Source organism: Sus scrofa, chromosome 1, assembly GCF_000003025.6.
Source record: "Sus scrofa isolate TJ Tabasco breed Duroc chromosome 1, Sscrofa11.1, whole genome shotgun sequence".
NCBI classification, from domain to species: domain Eukaryota; kingdom Metazoa; phylum Chordata; class Mammalia; order Artiodactyla; family Suidae; genus Sus; species Sus scrofa.
This window is the reverse complement of record NC_010443.5, coordinates 1933726-1953977: the sequence shown is the minus strand read 5'-3', so window position 1 is coordinate 1953977 and position 20252 is coordinate 1933726. Positions and strand designations below refer to the sequence as shown.

The following is a 20252-nucleotide window of genomic DNA, read 5'->3' as shown; positions in this document are numbered from 1 at the left end:
TTGGGTGTGCCGCGCAGGAGGGTGGCGAGCCCCACGGAGCCCGGAGGAGCCGCCTGTTGGGAACTTGCTCATCAGAACCTCCCTCCTAAACAAGACGACTGCGAGCTGGACGCCACAGGAAATTCTCAGGTCATGCGTGAAAAGAACAATTTTCTCCAACAACCAACTTTACTTGAAAAAAAAATGCCTTTTCATCTGAACAAAACGACGGAACTAATTCATTTAAAATGGACATTTCTTACTCAAAAAGGCCTTTAGCCAAGTTATTCATCAGACCTCACATACTGCTGTTCACACATTTTTTTTTTTTTTTCCTTTTCCAGGCGGCACCCACAGCACACAGACGTTCCTCGGCTAGGGGTTGATTCGGAGCCACAGCTGCCCGCCTGCACCACGGCCACAACCACGCCAGATCGGAGCCACACCTGTGACCCACACCGCAGATCATGGCAACGCTGGATCCCTGACCCACTGAGCGAGGCCAGGGATGGAACCCACATCCTCACAGATACTAGGTGGATTCTTTTTTTTTTTTTTTTTTGTCTTTTGTCTTTTTTTGTTGTTGTTGTTATTGTTGCTATTTCTTGGGCCGCTCCCACGGCACATGGAGGTTCCCAGGCTAGGGGTTGAATCGGAGCTGTAGCCACCGGCCTACGCCAGAGCCACAGCAACGCGGGATCCGAGCCGCGTCTGCAACCTACACCACAGCTCACGGCAACGCCGGATCCTTAACCCACTGAGCAAGGGCAGGGATCGAACCCGCAACCTCATGGTTCCTAGTTGGATTCGTTAACCACTGCGCCACGACGGGAACTCCACTAGGTGGATTCTTAACCTGCTGAGCCACAGTGGGAGCTCCCTGTTTGCACAATTTTGACAAAGGCTCTGCCTGACAGTTTTGTGTCCAAGAAAGGGGAGAGTTAAAGCGATTAATCCCATTTCAGGGAGAAAGAAAACCAGACACTTTTACTGCAATCCTTTAAATCAGCTGGGGATGTGTTAACACGGCGTACGGCGTGCTTATCCCAGTTCCGTACCTGACTTCTCACGTGTAAATACTTTCTAAAATTCCTTCCCCCTCCACAGAGCGTGGGCGTCCTCTCCTGACCTCCCTGGGTGAGACGCCTGGTTTCCTACAGGGGATGCTGTGACCCGCCTCTCGTCAGGAAATCTGACCGCTAAGGAAGGTGAGAGGGCTTTGCTTCTCTCTCCTCCACCGACTCAGCATTTCTTCTGTCCAGCAGGTGCCTAGCTCGTCACTGCTTCCCCATAGGGACCTTGGTCCAAACACCAGATTATGGCACCGAGCCAAAGACGCCTTTGTCACAAAGGCCGCTGCCTCACGGAGGCAGCAGAAAGGGTTGTGAAAGCTAAACCCTTGGATTCTAAGAGCACGAGGTTGCTCAGGGGTGTTGCCTCGTGGTGCTGGCCATAGGCCAGCCACGACTAAGATGGCAAGGAGGGCGACCCTGGAGTACAGAGTCCACCCACCTGCGCCTGTTATCTTTGGGTGGGGGGATGGCGGCCGGACCTCCCGGCCCTGGGAACGCCAGCTTGGGGCTTGTTTGTGGGTTGGCTGACCCAGTTTCTAGTCCCAGCTGTCTCTCAGGTAAGGGCTGAGTGGTGGGTGGGGTCCCAGGGAATGGCTTTCTTCTCGGCCAAGTCCACCTCCGAGAGCGCAGGTGCACCTCCCCTGTCTGCAGGTTGCCACGCGCACAGACAACTCACCTCCTGGGGCTGCCATGCCCGTGCCTGGGCTGCAGATGCCACATGGGGGACTCAGGGCCCAGGGCTCCCCCCTCGGCCCTCACCCTGTCATTGTCAAGACCGCTCACTCCACAACACTCATCACCACGTCCGCCGGGCCTCCACCCCGCGCGGCCCCGCCGCGCGGCCGAGCAGCAGCCGCTCCGATGGACTCACCATTGTTCTGTGTCTGCCACACGGCGTCTGCCATGCCCCAGAGGCCGGAAAATACGAAGAAGAGGGGCAGCTGGCTGGGGTGGGGCTTCCACAGCAGCAGGGCGATGATGCAGGACAGGTGGGTCACGGCCCCTGTGACGGTGGCGGGAGAGGAGTCGTCTCAGACCCTCGGCTGCGGGATGCCGTGCCTGACCACTGTTCGCTTCCTGGCTGAAAGAGCCATTCCCTGGAACACCCCACACGGGGTTCTTCGCGGGGGTTTGGGACGTGGCATGGGTACAGGCCCAGGCCCAGGGGACTGCAGGGCACGCCTGGTGGCTGTGCGACGCTGTCTGCCTCTGGCCGCGGGGTGACACACTCTCCGTCTTGGAGCAAAGTGTCATTTTCTGGGCTGAGGAGGCCCCACATTCTGGGGGCTCAGACGGGGTCAGAGGGAATGGCTCCCTTGTTAGGAATGAGCCGTGGGCCCCCACTCACCGAGTGGGGCGTGGGGAGGGCGGGGACGGGTGTGCCTCCAGCCTGGGTGCTGGGCCTTCCAAACGGACAAGGAGGGGGCCGCTGGGGGCAGGCCTGCCTCGCTCCTTCGTCCCACTGGGTCCTAGGTCGTGGCCTCATTCTGCAGACAGCATGGTGTCCCTCGAATGTGGCAACAGCGAGGACACTCCAGGAACTGCCAGTGAGCGGGTTCCCAAGGCTGTGTGACCTTGGGCAAGTTACTACGCTTCTCTGCTCCTCAACACGAAGCAAGCTACTCGGCCCTCAGCGGGCACCGACCCAAGGTTATTGTCCTCCCTCCTTGTCACTGGGTCACCACAGACCCTCTGGACCGTGCCCGGGCCGCTGGGCAAGTGTTTCCTTAACACCCGTACTTCTCATTACTCATTCTCTCTCATTCCTCTGCTTCCCTTGAGACAAACGGAAGGCGGCGTGATCAGAGCCTCGCACACAGTCTCCTTCTGGAAGGCTCCCTGCCCCCAGCCCGACCCCGGCCTCCACCCGGCTTGGGCCTCCCTTTCAGTGCCTCTGCCCAACCCCGTCCTCACCGTGACCCTGGCACTGGTCACACTGCACTGCTGGTGCCGCCAGTGGGGCCAGACCTGCCCTCGGACAGGGTCCCCAGCGCGCCCGCGTCCACCTACCCAGCGCGAAGAGAGCGGTCCTGCCCGTGAACTTGGAGAGCTTCCCATAGAGCACCGAGCAGAGCGCGTTGACGGCCGCGAAGCAAATCATCACGTAGCCCACGAACTGGATGCCCAGGGCGCAGGTGGTGTAGGACTGGGGAGAGGCACAGACCGTGAGAGGCCCAGCCACCCCCAAGGAGGGCACCTCCTTTACGCACAAAGAGGGCAACAGCTCAGGGGTGAGGCGGGCCTCCAGCGAACAGCGTCAAGTAGCCGGGTGACCAGGCTGAGACCCACGTGCATTTCCAGGTAGTAAAAAAGCATAAATTGAAAACTAGGTCATAGGAATTCTAGTGATAACCGCGGATTTCACGGTTTTCCCTATTTTTCACTTAAAGATAAGGGCGCAGCGTGAGATGCAGGCAGGCACCACACAGCAAATGTCCCTGTGATGACTGCCGAGCAGCTTTGGTCCTTTCCCTGAAGCTGCGTCTCAAGTGACAGGTGGAGTGGTCCCCCTCCAGGCGAGCTGGACGGAACCTGGGAGCTGATGTCTCAACCACACGGGCGGCAAAGGACTCAGCGCAGCACGGGAGCCCTGAGCCCGCCTGCCCGGCCCCTCTCCTACCCGCGTGTAGTCGCCGGCGAGGAAGGCTTGCTCGAACCCGGAGTACAGAGGCAGCAGGACCAGGAGGCGCAGACGCTTGTCCCTAAAAAGCTTGAACGTCGACAGCAAAGTGGACCAAAATGGTGGTGCTTTCTTCTCTCCCTCACTTTTCTGCTGAGCATCTTTTACAGGTTCGAGAAACACAGCTGTCAGCAGGACTGCCAGGACGCCGCTCCCTGGAAGGACAGCAAGGGGACGGGCTGCTGGGACAGGACCGGAGCGCCACACCCCTGCATAGACGCACCTCCTCCTCTCCAGGTGCAGGGTGGTTTCAAATCCAGGTGTAAGGCGGTGCCAGGTGGGCGGAGCCTGACCAAAGCCCCGCCCTCCACCGTGGGCTTGGAGGTCACACTCGGTACCTCCAGCCTGCGTGTTGGTTCCCTGACTAACCTGTGATAGTCAGGCTTTCTCATGAAACCTGCCACAGCAGGTGACAGGAAACAGACATGGGGGTCGGCAGGGAGACCCCAGGTGTCCTCAGAGTCCTTAACTGGATGCTCTGTGTGTGGATCCACCACCTGGACAGTCTGTGTAGACACCCCACCTGGACAGCTCCCTTCTCCAGCCTCGGCTCACAGCAGGCCCAGGACCAGCCCCCCGTGGACAGAGGCCCAGATGCAGCCCATGGGAGGTGGGGCTTGGGTCCAGAAGCCGCATGTCCACCAGGACACAGGGGTGCGTCCAGAGTGTCCTGTGGTCCAGAACCTTCCGCAGGGTGTGGACTGGGCACAGGGCTCGTAACTGCATGGCGGGGGCAGGGCTCAGGGACCCTGGAAAGTACTCTAGGGAAAGGCGTTCTCTTCGCTTTGGTCAGTTTTCCTCCTTTCCTGTTTCATTTTTACTGTATAATTTTCTCTTGTCTTTGTGGCAACAGCCTTGCTTGAAGGAGGGAGGCTGCGAGGCCCCGCGAGGCAGTCCCCCCCGCCCCCCGTGATCCCAGCTTTACAGGCCTGCTTGGATCTCCTCTCCCTCCCGCCAGCGGATTTTCCGAGGACCAGGAACACGGATGAGGTTCCCAGGGGCCCAGGGACGCTGGGTCTGCGCTCATCTCAGGCCAAACGTTTCCAAACCGGTTGCTTTGCCCTGCCCCCCAAGTGCCGACCCGCATCCAGTGCGGGTACGTCCTGCTGGCTGTTGCTCTGACTCTCTTGACCTCACCCTCCCGACCCCCCGCTGCTCTGCACACCGTGCCCCTGGTCCATCTTTCCCTGGGTCAGTCCGCTGGCCCCTCACGGGCTTCTCGGCCCTCTGCCTCCACCCTTCCCAGTTATGTTCACACTGGAATCCAGGAGGCAGGTATGCAACCGCCCAGACTCCAGGCCCGTTGTGATGGGCCATAGTTGCTCACCCCAGTTGGCCCCCTGTCCCCTCCAGACCCTTGTCCTCGGGCCCTCTGGACACAGCTGGAACACATGTAGCCAGCCCAATGCCGTGGTCTGCCATGTCCACCACCCTTGGTCCCTGGGCACTTGGAATGTATCTGCTTGGCCTTAGGAACAGTGGTTTCAATTTAGTTAGTTAAAATTTAACTAAGCACACGGCTACTGGCGCCGATGTGAGAGGCTCCCATGCTCGCAGGGGACAGGGGACAGCAGAGGCGGCCATGCTCGGTTTCGGGGGAAGAGGCCTGAGCCGAGCCAGGCGCCCCGGGCAGGGCTTCAGCATCACGGATGTGTTGACCTGGGAGACGGTCTTTCCCACCCAGGACGGGGTCCAGCTGGCGCTCCCTGGGCTCCCCACGTGGCGCTTACCCGTGTAGATGCCCAGCAAGGTGTAGATTAGCTCCTGCGAGGGGCGGTTCGTGCTGTTGGCGGGAGCCGTGGCCATCAGGCAGTCCCTGGCCCCGCAGGACAGGAGCTGCTGCTCCGGGATGGTCCCTGTGACGTCAGAAGCAAAGGGGGCTTGAGAACACGGGTGACTTGATGGCAGGTGGGACCAAAGGAAGGACGTGCCAGTGAGAAGGAGAGAGGCCAGGCAGAAGGCAAGGCTTCCCCTCAGGTCAGTGTCACAGACGTGGGCTCTGCAGACCAAGTGCTTCTAAATGCATTTCCCCTTTTGGGCACCTGTCTGTATACTTGCCTTTTTTTTTTCTTTTTTTTTGGCCATGCCCTCCGTGTGCAGAAGCCCCCAGGCCAGGGATGGAATACAAGCCACAGCAGTGACAATGTTGGACCCTTAACCCACTGAGCCCCTGGGGAACTCCTATATACTTGGTTTTAAGCCACTCTGGACCAATGTGCAATAAATGTTGCTTCCTTGTTATATTGTGTTCCTGATGTTGTTGAAAGTTTCCCACTTTTCAGGATTAATTAAGAAATAGAGCGCATTTGACCGGGTGTAGGCCCACTAGGTTCTTTCTCAGATTCATCTGTACCCAGTTCTGTGACCCTGGGCAGCTTATTTCATATCTTCTCTGAATATCAGCTCTCTTTGCCGTTCAAAGAATGAAACTGGGAGTTCCCATCGTGGCACAGTGGAAACAGTCTGACTGGGAACCATGTGGATGTGGGTTCGATCCCTGGCCTCACTCGGTGGGTTAAGATCCAGCGTTGCCGTGGGCTGAGGTGTAGTTTGCAGATGTGGCTCAGATCTGGCGTGGCTGTGGCTGTGGTGTAGGCTGGAAGCTGTAGCTCCAATTGGACCCCTAGCCTGGGAACCTCCATGTGCCACGGGTGCGGCCCTAAAAAGACAAAAAAAAAAAAAAAAAAAAAGAATGAAATTGGAACACTCAGTGACTCTTGGTCAGACCCACGTCAGAATCTCTGAAGAGATGGGACAGAAGTCGTGGAAGAAATACTGTGTTTCCTTGTTTCCAGAACATGGATTTCATCACTTAAAATGCCCCAGGGTCCCCCGGCTGGTGAGGTAGGCGGCACGCTGGACAAGAAGGCAGCCTGGAGCCCAGAGGCACAGAAAGGCTGAGGAACCCGGCAGGGCTCTCAAAACGCCTTCCTCGCTCACACTCTGTGTCCTGGGACCAGCTTGCCCGGATGTCTTTAAAAGCAAAGCCATTCGCTCCACGTCAGGCCAGTCCTGTCAGAGGGACTGAATTTCATCCGGCTCCTGCTGGCTGACGGCAGGCGCTAAGGGCAGTAGCGAGTCGCGATGGGCATCTCTCAGCCCCCTTGTTTCCCTTCTGTGGGTGCACTTGGCTAGTGGTGACGTCACGTGAGAAAAGGGCAGAGAGACTATTATCACGGGTTCCTGAAGGTGAGGTTTTCTATGGGTCAGCAGGATGGAGGCGGGACCCAGAGGGCGAGAATCCTGGCGGTGGTCAGCAGAGTCAGAAGGTCTCCCCATTCGTAAAGTCCCTGTGAGAACCGAGATGCGGCTTTCCTCCGCCCTCGTGTCAACCCCCAGACGTCTCAGGGAGGTCAGTTAAGGGATACGTGGTCCTTTGTGTAACACTGAAACGCTGCTGGGTGGATCCGCTCAGTGGGCAGATAAGTCCATGGAGCCCGTTCTTAGTCTGGAAGGGCGGTAAGCATATGCCATGGACTCGGGTTCCACAGGCGGTGGCCCCAGGGCCCCCCAGGTCCCTTGGGGGCCAGGAGGCCAGGCTCAGAGTTGCTGGGGCCCCTAAGGACCACATGGACCCTCAGACCCACCCAGAGGTCGGGGGAAGAGCTGGGAGCCCACTGGGAGCCCGGGGACGCCACTCAGGAGGCTGAAAACCAGGCCTTGGGGCGTCGTGTGACCCCTGCTCCAGCCCCGGAGTGAGGTCTGTAGGGGAACCGGGGGCCTGAGTGGTCACCCCCCCCACTTCCTGTTACCTTGAGTGGGCTTCTGGCCGAACACCAGTGACGAGATGAGGTTGCCCCACACCCCGGACGACTGGAATATGAGGAAGAAGATGCCGAAGTACTGGTTCACCACGTCCTTGCCCGCCTGCCCTGTGCCCTCTGCGTGCCTGTTTCCCGTGACGGTGAGGTACGTGCCCTGCGCGGACCACAGCGGGGCTGCTCCCAGGCCCAGCAGGATGGAGGTGGGCACGAGCGTGTACCTGGGAAGCGAAACGTAGACCTGGCACGCTGGGTCTCTCCCGGGGGGAGGAAACCCCAAGCTGGCCCAGGGAAGCCACACTTGCGGTGGGGCTGGTCGGCTACCCATCACCCTTGCACTCAGATGAGTGAGAAAATCAGCATATTTGCGGGTTCAGGTTCATCTGCAAGAGTGAAGCTCTGTGCCGGTGCAGTTTCTTTGTGTTGGATGCAGCTGCAATGAGCTGGGCTTACAGATAAGGCTGGGCAGGTTCTAGGTCTTTCTCATAGCACTACGTTAAAAACAGTTCATCACCTATTATCTATCTATCCATCTATCTATCCGTCCATCTACCCATCCATCATCTATCCATCTGTCTATCCATCATCTGTCCATCTATCTGTCCATCCATCTATCCATCCATCCATCATCCATCCACCCATCATCCATCCATCCATCCACCCATCATCTATCCATCCATCCATTCATCATCTATCCATCCATCCATCCATCTATCTATCCATCATCTGTCCATCTATCTGTCCATCCATCTATCCATCTATCTATCCATCATCTGTCCATCTATCTGTCCATCTATCCATCCATCCATCATCCATCCACCCATCCATCCATCTATCTATCCATCATCTGTCCATCTATCCGTCCATCCATCCATCCATCCATCCATCCATCATCCATCCATCCATCATCCATCCACCATCCATCCACCCATCCATCCATCATCTGTCCATCTATCTATCCATCATCTGTCCATCTATCTGTCCATCCATCTATCCATCATCCATCCTCCATCTGTCCATCCATCTATCCATCCACCCATCCATCCATCATCTATCCATCCACCTATCCATCTCTATCTGTCCATCCATCTATCCATCTCTGTCTATCCATCTATCTATCCATTTATCCATGGACGGATGGATGGATGATCTCCCTATGGCCCTGCACCATGAGGATTCTATACCGAGCTCTGTGGTAATATGAACAAGAACCAGGCAGTACCCTTCATGGTGCAGCAGAAACAAAGCCAACTAGAATCCATGAGGATGTGGATTCAATCCCTGGCCTCAGGCTCAGTGGCTCGGGGATCTGGCATTGCTGTGAGCTGTGGTGTAGGTCACAGACTCGGCTCAGATCCCACGTTGCTGTGGCTGTGGCATAGGCTGGCAGCTGTAGCTCTGATTCTCCCCTAGCCTAGGAACTTACATGTGCCACAGGTGCGGCCCTAAAGAGAAATAAAAAAGAAAAAGAGTAAGAATCAAGTGAAGCCATCATATGAGTACATCTTGGATGATAACAGAGTGTCCCACAAAGAGATGCTTGGTAGGTGTGGGAACAGGTGCACGACTTGGTCCCCCAAGGTGCCCTGGTGCAGGGGGATGCGGGGCCTCAGGAGGGGACAGGACTGGGGATCGGGAGATGAGGGGCCCAGCTGAGGGACAGAGACGCCTTGGTGGGACCTGTGGGGAGAAGGTCACCACACTGTCCTGCCCCAGAAGCCGAGAGGGGCCTGGGGGAGCAGGGCTCCTCTGAAAGCGGGGGCGGGCAGCTCACGGGGCGTACCAGCTGGCGTGGAAGTTGCCCAGGGAGAAGGCCACGTAGCAGCACATGGAGAGGACGATGGTCCACTTGCAGCCGAGCTTCTGAATGAGCAGCGGCGGCAGGAACATGGAGGAGAGCAGCATCCCGCCGTAGAGCGTGCTGAGCGCCGTCACCCCCAGGCCCTCCTTGCTGTACAGGCTGCTCTGTGGGGACAAAACCATCCTGGTCAGAGGCCCGGCTGCCAGGTGCCCGGGTCACCCCCAAGTCCCGAGACCCCCAGCAACAGGCTTCCTGGGCCAGTGGCCGGGGAGGGGACCGCAGGGGAGGGACCCCAGGGAATCCTACACAGCGGAGTCAGCAATTCTGGAGCTTCGGAGGGAGCACAGAGCCCGCAGGGGGGGCCGGCCTGGGACAGAGGGGCCGCCTGCTCCCCGGTCCCACTGGAAGAGGCAGCCCTCTGCTCTAGGCTCCTTGGACTCGAGTTGAAGATTCAGGCTGAGCCTCAGGCAGAGCAAGGAGCTCCTGCCTGATACCATGTAAACACAAACACACATTTTCCCTGTTTTGGTCATTGTTCACGTCTAGCATGGAGGTGGGATGGGGAGGCGGGGGGGGGAGAGGGGAGGAAGAGGGGAGGGGAGGAGAAGGGGAGAGGGGAGGAGAAGGCAAGGGTTTCCCTTGGCAACCAGATGCTCCCTCGGAAGGGTCCTCTCTCCCGAATGTCTGTTTCCTCCGCCCGTGTCCAGTGCAGCCTCCCCTGGGTCACTCAGGACCGAGGGCCCGCTGTGCTCCCGGTAACTGAGCAGATGCCAGAGGAGAAAAATGGCTGGGACAGCGTCTCTTCCCTCGCCAAAGCCAGAGCCCCCAATTCAGAAAACCACCATTGTCTGCATGTCGACACCTGCGGACACTGAAATAAGAGTGTCCCCTCTCCTTTAGGGCTGAGACAGGTGTTAAAATACCCGTGGGAAAGATACACATGAGGTCGAATCGCGCACACCCAGCCAACCAGTCTAGACGATCCGAAAGCCAGGACCTTCATGCCTCCGGTCCCCCAGCAAGACAGCGCCACGTAGCCAAAGATCCCACACCTGCGGCCAGGGGGCTCCGAGCCCCGACTTCCCCCACTCGCCTGTCTCCTGGAGCTGGGTCCTCACGGCAGGACCTTCTCTCCTCTTCCTCTGTGCGGCCACCTGCACCTCTGCCCATCCTCCTCCTCTTTCCACATGGGCCCCGTCTGCAAGGGCGCGTCTAGGGTCTCCAGGGGTCTTGAACGCAGGGGAACGGTCTGCCTCTGAATCTCCCTCAATGCCTTTGCCCCAAACAGGTATTTAATCATGTTCATTGATTAACTGATTAATGAAAGCCCTAACAGCCAGTCCCATGAAAATTCTAAACTCTGGTGGAAGACGGCAGCGGAATAGTCTGTTGCGAAGTGGGGGTTGCCTGGAAATCTCTGCTCAGAACGAGTTGCCTGCCGGGAGTGTGGAGGGAGAGAGCTGGCTCAGCTGGGGCCTTTTGTTTTCTTAGTATTTATGCATTGCAGTCCCTAGCATTAGAGAGCTTGCCTCTTTGTTTGTTAATGAGAAGCCAGTGGCTTCAGCCCTGGGATTTCTTTTCCGCCCCCAGCCCTGCAGCCAGGTGTCAAGGTCTCCGTTCACCGGGGTCCGGGCCAACACGGGAAGAAAGACACCTTCCATCTCCAAAGCGGGAGCCACATTTCAAAAGCAAAAGTCTCTCTTTTTTTTCATGTAAATGACCGTGTTCAACTACCTGTACTTTGCCAACCTGCAAAGCACACGCCTGAGACGTGCCGTGCCCTGCAGCTGGGATGCGGCTCACTCTGCTGGCTCAGCAAGTCCGTCCAAGCCCGACCAGCGGAGGCTTGTGCTTGGCTCTGGGGCTACAGAAGGGAAAGACAATGGCCGCCCAGCAGCGGATGGGGACAGAGCCCCAGGTGCCAGGGACACCAGCAAGCAGGCCACTGCGGAGGGCCTGTGAGTCCCGGGGGGTGGGGGGCACTCAGGGACTTTCTGCAAGGGGTGAAGGCCATGTGGGGCCTGCGGGGTGAGAAGGCGGCCAGGGACAGGCCCGGAGGTGTGAGTGGGGGATGTTTAGGACATGTGTTCACAGAGGCCCCATCCCGAGAGGAGAAGCCTCATGGGACATTCTGCCTCTTCAGCCAGAGCCCTTAAACCTTTCTGGTGAGATGAAGCTGAACAGCCTGCCGGTCTAGACCACAGGAGTCCTGGGCTCTGGACTGGGGGATGGACCAGAACGCTAAGCCCGTGGGGAGCCCCAGAAGGGGGTTGGGTAGGATGTTAACACACATCGGCTTCACTCACCAAATAGCCATCAAGTGCCTCTGTGCGCAGAGCGCTGTCTGTGCCGGGAGCTGTGGTGGTGGAGGGGTGGGTGTGGGCCTGGCATCACCCAACTCACTGGCACCGTGTGCCCACAGGGCACCTCACTCAGACCCAGCATCCAGGGTACAGGCAAGAGGAGAAGGCAAGTCACCATCTGAATAATATACAGGAGATCGTAGCTAAAACTGTGGCGCGGACAGTGGCTGCTGCAGGGGGAGGCGTGCAGGTGGGTCAGGGACCAGGGCCCGCGTGCCACCTAATCCACACCAGGCCTGCGATTCTGCAAAGGCCTGCGAGCACCTTTGCCACCGCTCTGGGGCCTGAGAACAAGGCAACCAGAGAAAGCAGGAGACGATGGAGACGGGGAGGCTCCTCCTACATCCCGGGATCCAGTCGGCCCCGAGGGCACGTCCACCCCTATCATTAGGCGCTTTCCTTAAGCCAGTCCTGACGGATAGAAACAGGTACCCCAGTGCAAACACGCTTCCATGCTCTGGATCCAAGTGAGACAGGCCGGGACCCAGGGCCTCTGCTGCAAAGCTTGTACCTGGACAAGCGTCTCCTGAGCAACAAAATACAAAGAAACCACATGGGGCTAAAAATAACTGGACGCCGACACACGACAAGCACAAGAACCGGACAACCTGACCGCCACTTCTGAAGAGCCGGGAGCCAAACAAGATGTTGGGGAAAAGCAGGTCTGCGCATGCCCCCCCACCCCCCCCCTCCGCCCAAGGGGAGGGCGGGCCACCTGAGCCGCCCTCTGACCTGACCCTGGACCCACCCCTACCTTCACCCCCACCCCCGCCCCCAGGGAGTCGCCTGTTTTCACTCCCCCCTCTCTTATCCGCTTCTATTGGTCAGGAGACCAGGAACCCAGGTGGGCAGCCAGTGAACAAGGAACTGTGACAGATCAGGGCTGGGACAGAGCAGGGGTGCGCGGGGGTGCGGGCTTCCTCCGGGGCAGGGCTGGAGGTCTGGTTCTCTAACATTTCGGGTTTTCTGAGGAAGAGAAGACCACACTGGTGACAGCAGGTGCCCAGGCCGGGTGGACCGGGGGAGACGTGGCGGCCCGCGGGCTGCAGGCTCCCAGCTGCACTGCCCTCCCCACAGATGCCACCCCAGGTGCTTCCTGACTGAGGCTCCCACGTTGTCTGTGCCAGTCACAGCCGGAGAGAAGGGACTGCTGGTAGCTTCTAAGGCCCTCCCCCCACCATCCCTCATCCCGGCTCCCAAGTCCAGAGGCCAATTTGCTGCCTTTCAGCTGAGCAGCTGTCAGGTCACAAGAGCTGTTTTCTGAGAGCCCTGACCTGTGTCACAGTCACACCGGAGCCCAGGGAGCTGCCCCGCCTGGTGAGAGCAGGTCTCCTGCTGTGGGGCAGGCTGCTGTAGGGTCCATGTCACCGGTGGGTCCATGCTCTCCCCTCGTCCTCCTTCCAGAAGGCACATCTTTCATTCGACACAAACGCAACGCCACGGATCAAAGCAGGCGTTTCATGTGTGTTAGCTTTTTACAACATCGCGCAGTTCGGGGCATCGTCTGCAAAAGTCACGGACTATCCTGGCAAGAAAGGAGACGGTGCCTCCTCTTCAGCTTGATCTTGAGAATCGCCAGGGGCTCTAATGTCATTCTCTGTGAGCTTAGTTGGAAAAAAGGCCGAGTAGGGGCCACTGAGGAAGCATGTACTTAGGGCTCAGGGCAGAGGGAGTTCCCTGGTGGCCTAGTGGTTAGGACTTGGTGCGTCCCCCCTGCAGCCCGGGTTCGATCCCCGGTCTGGGACCTGGGATCCTACCTCAAGCTACTGCAGGCCGAGGAAAAAAGAAAGAAAAACGAATTCGGGGTTGCATGCGATCCTCCTCGCAGCCTGCAGGTCCCAGGAGTTTGACGTGAGGATGAGGACGATGGTGTGACTCCTGCTGTGCGTTTCTGGGTCAGTGCCGGGCACACAGTAGGTGCCTACCTCTTGTCCCTGACCGACAGACTTTGCAGGACCACACTAACGTGATGTCAGAAGCTTTAACAATGCAACCCCAGGCCACAGAGCACAAGGCTGGGTGAAGAAGGCGCCGGGGACCTCCGAAGAGCCCTAGGGGTTCCTGGAGCATCTCCTCCAGTTAGAGCTCAGCCTTAGACTAGAACCACCCAGGAAGGGCTTGCAAATCCTCTTCTGGGCACGCATGGCCACGCCTTTTAGAGACACCCGGAGAACAAACCCCCCAGGGGATCAGACCACACAGAGGCCGCCTCGTCCAAGTTAAATCAGTGCTCACAGCAGGCTCTTGGGACCTCCCAAGAATTGTGCTCCCGACCACAAATTCACAATAATTCATCTTGTGTCCCCTTTAACCCACACAAAGGCAAAGTGGATCTTATCCAGTTGCCAACCAAAGCCCGGATCCTGTTCAAGGGTCAAATGCACAGTTGTGCAACCCCACTGGACTGGGCGTGAGCGCTGCCCCCATAGGAATGCGGGTCAAACCACTGCTCCTTTTAGAGGATTTTCGGAGGGTGCCTGGGATAACCAGAACCCCCACGTCCTCGTTGTGTGTGACCACGGGAATTCCTGGAGCCCCAGGGACGTTCAGAAGGTAAGATGCCAGGACGCTTGCACACACCCACCTGCAGATTCTGCAGCCCTCCGTAGGCCGTGAAGAGGAGCAGGAACCCCAAGGAAACCACGAGAACGTTCCGCAGGCTTCTCTCCATTGGGCTGATGAGAAGCCTCCAGCATCAGGAGGTTCGCGGGTCTCTGAAAGAAACCAACCGGGCACAGGAAAAGCAGTCTGTACCCACAAGTCACGCTCTGTCTTAGAGTCTGAGTTCAAGGGCGTGAGTCACTGAGACAGTCACTGACACCACAGGGCACCAGGGCCGGTGTTATTCATTCACTTTCTTGGGAACCCACAGTAATCACTTTCCACCCGGGCAAAAATCAGGACTCTTATCAGCTTGCATGTGCTGGAATTTTCTTCTATTGATTTCTAGCAGATGGGTCCTTACAGAAGAGTGATGATTTTCATATTATAGATATATATACACAAAATAGGATCTAATTACTTATATAACATAATTATACATTTTATATGGTATCACAAGTATATATCATTACATATACATATAAATGGTACCTTCCTCATTAAGAGAAATTGTCAGTGGTGCAGAAGGAGGAATGTACCTCGATCTTAAAGAACAAAAGATAAAAGTCAGCCTCAAGATATATTGTCTAACTTCTGAAAAACAGTTAACATGTTTCTAAGCTCCAAGGGCCAAAGTATTAGTGTCTCAAATTATGCAATTTCGCAGCTCTGCAATCATTAAAAAAAATACATGTAACACTTCATAATTTGCAAAACACTTTGACATGCTGTCTCAACAGCACCGTGATAATTATCATTAAACGTGGACTCATTACCAGATGCAAACCAGCTTCAGAAGGCTTTGGGGGTGGGGTTCCAGGGTCAGAGCAGTGCTATCCAAGAGAACTTTCCACACCATGCAGGAGGGTAGCCATTGGTCACATGTGGCCACCGGGCACTTGAAAAGCGTCTAGTGCAGCTGAAGAACCGAATTCATACTTGCATGTAATTTTCATTAAACACATTCGAAATTTAAATAGCTCCACGTGGCCAGTGGTTATCATATTGGGCAGGACGAATCTAGAGCCTTACGCCACCTCTCACAGCCAAGGAGAAGCAAAATGATTTGTCTTTCCAATTCAGTTGTTTTATTCATTGTTAGTAAAACTCGAGGTTTAAGGATTATTTCCAAAGTCTTGTTATTTTTATCTAGTTTGGATCCATAAGGCAAACCTTACAGTGTCGGTACCTGTTACACGGGGAGGCGACAGAGCTCAGGGACGCCAGCCGTACCCCTTGAACAGCGTGATATTCTTGCCCTTCCTAAGAAAATAACAGTTCAGAGACCATGAGAGCTTTAGGTATCGACCAAGCACCACTGATCACACCTGCAGAGACGCGCGGGCCACGCGGTCGGGCAAAAGGACGAGAGCCATGGGAACGCAGTTCTGCGGGTTCTACGCCCACCCCTCTGACTCTTAGCGCAACGAGCTCGGAGGGATGACACCTCAGTTTCCTCCTGAGAAAGGAGGGCTGCTCCCGTTCGAGAAGCTAGTAACTCGGACCAGCCCGGACCCAGCGAATCACAAGTAACTTGTAACTGGCTAAGGTGACATTTTAACTCTCAGTGAAAATACCAGTGGGGACAATATTTAAAGAAATGTAAGCTCGAGCACAACATGGACTTTTCCCACTAATCTCGTTGTTAATTATCTAACTTTTTTTTTATAAAAGTAGAGTTGATTTACCATTTCTGCTATGCAGCATAGTGACCGAGTCACCCACATACATACTTTTTCTCGTAGTATCTTCCACCAATTATCTGTCTTCTGATTGAGCTTACATCACTTCTGACCTGTCTTTAACCACAAATGACTTCTATTTTGATATCAGAAGAACTTCCTGCGGTTTTTCTTCGGCTACTCACTGTTCAGAGGGAGCAGGACAATCTTCTGGATTTTCTGACGGGCTCCCGGAAGCGACTCCCCGTAGCTGCTGATCCGCCAGCCCTTTCAACCTCAGCCTGTATCCCCTGAGGAGCTCCAGGCTTGCACAGAGACACGAGAGGAGGTCTCTTTCTGGTCTTTGCCAGGCTCTTCCACAGCCGTTCTGCTCGTTGTGCTTATTCTAATTGGGAATTCCCCACTGAAATAATTGTTTTAATCATGTTTTCTTTTTCTGTCTCCCTCTTGATTTCTCCCCTTTATCTGTCTTAAGAGGGATTTTCTTTGTCTTTTTAGAGCTGCAACCATGGCACATGGAAGTTCCCAGGCCAGGGGTCAAATTGGAGCCATAGCCACTGGCCTAGCCCAGAGACACAGCAACGCCAGATCCTTAACCCACTGAGCGAGGCCAGGGATCGAACCTGCGTCCTCATGGATGCTTGTCAGATTCGTTTCCGCTGACCCACGTCAGGAACGCCTATCTTAAGAGGGATTTTTTAAGTGGACAGGTATTTTACAATCAACCTTGGTCTCTAGCAGGACAGACTTTCTTTTTCCTTCTCCGGTGTGAGTGAGAAATAATTGGCCTGTTTTGATTTATATGTATTTTGTGAAATGATCACCACAAGAGATTCAGCTAATATCCATCTTCACATACAGGCACAATAAAAAGAAAAGAAAGCAGGGAAAAACACCTGTCTCTTTGTGGCGAGAACTCTCAGAACTCACTCTCTTACTGACGGCCCTTATATTACACAGCAGTTTCACTACCAGTCACCAAGTTGTCATCGTATCACGAGTGCTTTGCTTGCAAACGGAAGTCTAACCCTTAGACCATCTTCTGACAGTCCTCCCCTCCCCCGCCCCTGGGAACCACAAGTCTGGTCTCTTTTTCTATGAGTTCATTTTCTCATTTTTAGGACAACTCCCACATGGGAGTGAGCGCATACGGTAATTCTCTTGCTCTGTCTGACTTCACTTCGCATCACGCCCTCACGGTCCATCCATGTTGCCGCAGTGTAGGCGGGTTTCTTCTTTTGATATGGCTGAGTGACCCCCGGTTTCATAGGACAGCTCTATCCCTGCATCAGCACTTAGGCTGCTTCCGCGTCTTGGCTCCTGCAAATAATGCTGCAGGTACATGGGGCTGCAGGTGTCTTTTCAAGTTAGTGTTTTTGTTTCCCTGGGATATAGTCTTGGAAGTGAAATTGATGGACCTAATGGTGGTTCTATTTGTGATTTTTTGAGATGTCCCCATACTGTTTGCCGTGCTGGTTCCACCAGCTTTTGGAACCACTGACTGCCATGAAGAGCTCCTTTCCTCCAGCCTCTCACCAGCGTCTCTTAGCCCTTGCTTTTTTTTTTTTTTTTTTTTTGCCAGCACCTGTGGCATGCGAAGCTCCTGGACCAGGGATTGAACCCGCACCACAGCAGTGACAATGTCAGACTCTTAACCCTCTGACCATAAGGGAACTCCTCCCTCGTCTTTCTGATGATGGCCATTCTAACAGGCGTGAGGTAACACCTCACTGTGGGTTTAATTTGCATTTCCTTAACAACTAGCGATGCTGAACTTCTTTTCATGTACCTGTAAGGCCTTTCACATACCTTTTCTGGAGAAATGTTTAGGTCCTCTGCCAAATGTTTTCTTTTTTTTTGCTATTGAGTTGCAAGAACTCTTTACATTGTTGCATGTTAACTCTGTCCGATGTCTCATTTGCAGATGTTTTTCCCATTCTGTAGGTTGCCTTTTCACTGTGTTGATGGTTTCTTTTGTGGCGTAGAAGCTTTTGAGTTTAGCGTAGCCCCTCATGTTCATTTCTGACTTTCTCACTTGTGCTTTAGGTGTCATATCCAGAAAGTCATTGCTGAGACCCATACCCAGGAGAATTTTCCTAGGTTTTCCTTTAGGAGAACTGTAGGTGCAGCTCTTACATGGAAGTTTTTGATCCATTTTGCCTTCAGTTCTGGGAGCCGTGTAAGATATGGTCCCTGCTTTGTTCTTTTGCACAGCTTCATCTGTGGAGTAGTCTCTGTTCCTGCATCAAATATTAGGTCACTGTGTGTGATTAGGTTTCTTTCTGGCTTCTCGACTCTGTTCCGTTGGTCTAGCTGCCTGTTTCGAATGCTAGTGCCATACCGTTTTCATTACTATAGCTTTACAGTATAGGCTGAAACCAGGAAGTTTGTTCTCTCTGCTTTATTCTCTTTTCTTAGGATTTCTCTGTCTATTCAGGGTCTTTTGTGGTTCCTTATGAATTTTACGAGTGTTTTTCCACTACTTCTGTAAAAAATGCCATTGGAACTTTGTTAGTTTTCTTTGGTGGTATCAGATGTGCCTGATTTTCCAGGACCCCTGCTTCCTCATGTCCACGTCTGCACCTTTGAATATTAAGGACCCTCTTGCGGACTTCCCAGCTCTGCTTTGGCAGAGACCGTCCTCACCGGTCAGCTCAGCCTGAGTTTCTGGGTGTGCCTTCCGGCGATGTCCTTGAGTGGGGAAGACCTGCGACTGCCGTCTCTTTTTGGACATGGCAGTTGTTCAAGCTCAGAGGATGGGGACTGAGGGGTGTCACTGGCTGCGAGCAATGGCTGGGCCGGCTGACTTCATTTTCTCCCCGAGTGAGGCTGCAGAGGGGGTGCTGCAGGGGCCCGGACTCCCTGGCCAGAACTGGATGCTATATTCATTGGTCGGTGGGGCCATGAATTAGCTTCTCTCCCTGGCAGGGTGGCAGGACGGGCCCCAGGGTCTGTATAGCATGCTGTTTGGGGACCCAAATCAGGCCTGAGGCTCTGGTGGAGAGGGGGTTCAGCTCTGCAGGCAAAGAAAGCCACAGGCTTCCCTCTGTGTTCAAGTCCCACTGTATGTGGGGCTGTTGAGTGGGCTTTGTGGCTCCCGTGTGCTCTGAGTTCCCTCCCTGGTGGACGGGCTGAAAACTCACCCAGCAATGAACAGGGCTATGAATTAGACGACCCGCCTGGGCACAAGGGGTGGTGGCATCTCTAAAGCCAGGAAAGCTCTGTGTTTTTGTAGCCGAAGCCCACCTGTACCCCAAGTTCCCAGATCAAACAGAGTCACCGGCTTTGCTCTGCAGACCCTGGGCTCTGCCCGCCTCTCAGCTCAAGTGTCAGTGGGCCAAATAGCTTCTGGGAGTCCCTGCCAACCCTTCTGGCCAGGTGGGGCAGAGAGGCCCTCTGCACAGTGAGTGGGGCTGGCTCACAGCTCCCTGGCTGGGCAGGAGCAGCTGGGGCTGCTCCAGGCTAAACTCAGCTTCCCAAAGAGGCTCTCCAGTCAGGAGGTGGGGGACCATCGCAGCCTTTGCTATGAGCTGCCCCCTGCTGCCTGGGCACAGAATGGGAACACATGGCCCTTGATACCAGCTTTGCTCCAGGGGCACCCAGCTCTGCCCGCCTGCCTCCTGGCTTGAGCACAGCTGGGTTGCACAGCTTCCAGGAGTCGCTGCCAGCCCTCCTGGTCAGACGCGGCTGGGAGGCATGGTGCCCAGTGACTGGTGGGGCTGTGGCTCAGCAGCTCCTTGCCTGTGCCTGGGCAAGTCCAACTCTCAGGCCCTCAGAACCCCTTGTTTGGGGATCCAGATGAGGCCAGGCAGGTGTGCACCCCGCAAAAAGACCTGCAATGCTAGAGGGGTGCCCCTTGGGTTCTCTTTTCCTACTGGGGGAGCTGGTGGCTCAGAGAGTCTCGCCACGTGGTGCGGTGCCAGCCTGGGTGTGGGGCAAGGTGCTCAGCCTGTGCCTCTTTCTTCCCCGGGACACTCCGTCTCTCTTGGTCCCTGGGATTGGGGGTGCTTCGGCCTTGGCCACTGTCCAAGGGTTTCTCAATGCTGGGGGTCGTTTGTTGCTGTCCTTGTCAGGGGAGCGAAGTCAGGAACGACCTCTGTCACCATCTCGGTGGCATCACTCTCCCCAAATACTCCCTGGAAGAAACACCCCCAAGGAGGGCTCCCAAGTGGTCACCGTGACAAGGACGGCCAGTGCGACACTCTCCTCAGGGTCAAAGGGGCCAGAGTCAGAAGAGCGTCCCACCAACTCACGGTCCCCAGACGCGTGGCTGGGGCGGGAAGAGCCCCGCGCTTTGCCGGAACCCAGACGC

The 20252-nt window shown here is 55.6% G+C and overlaps 1 protein-coding gene across 19 annotated transcripts in view; it reads right to left on the bottom strand.

The window, feature by feature from the left end:
- Positions 1-20252, bottom strand: part of UNC93A (unc-93 homolog A (C. elegans)) — a 49355-nt gene that overhangs the window by 16113 nt on the left and 12990 nt on the right. For 2 of the 19 annotated variants that reach the window (XM_021085956.1, XM_021085961.1), the window contains exons 1-10: positions 15947-16492; positions 15448-15521; positions 14751-14803; positions 14242-14371; positions 9277-9453; positions 7485-7714; positions 5463-5588; positions 3673-3887; positions 3063-3198; positions 1924-2055 (exon numbers count right to left, since the gene is read on the bottom strand). In XM_021085956.1, the coding sequence (XP_020941615.1) occupies positions 1924-2055; positions 3063-3198; positions 3673-3887; positions 5463-5588; positions 7485-7714; positions 9277-9453; positions 14242-14371; positions 14751-14803; positions 15448-15521; positions 15947-15985 (1312 nt within the window). In that variant the 5' untranslated portion in view covers positions 15986-16492. The other 17 variants (XM_021085952.1, XM_021085948.1, XR_002342193.1 and 14 more) reach the window with 16 other exon arrangements.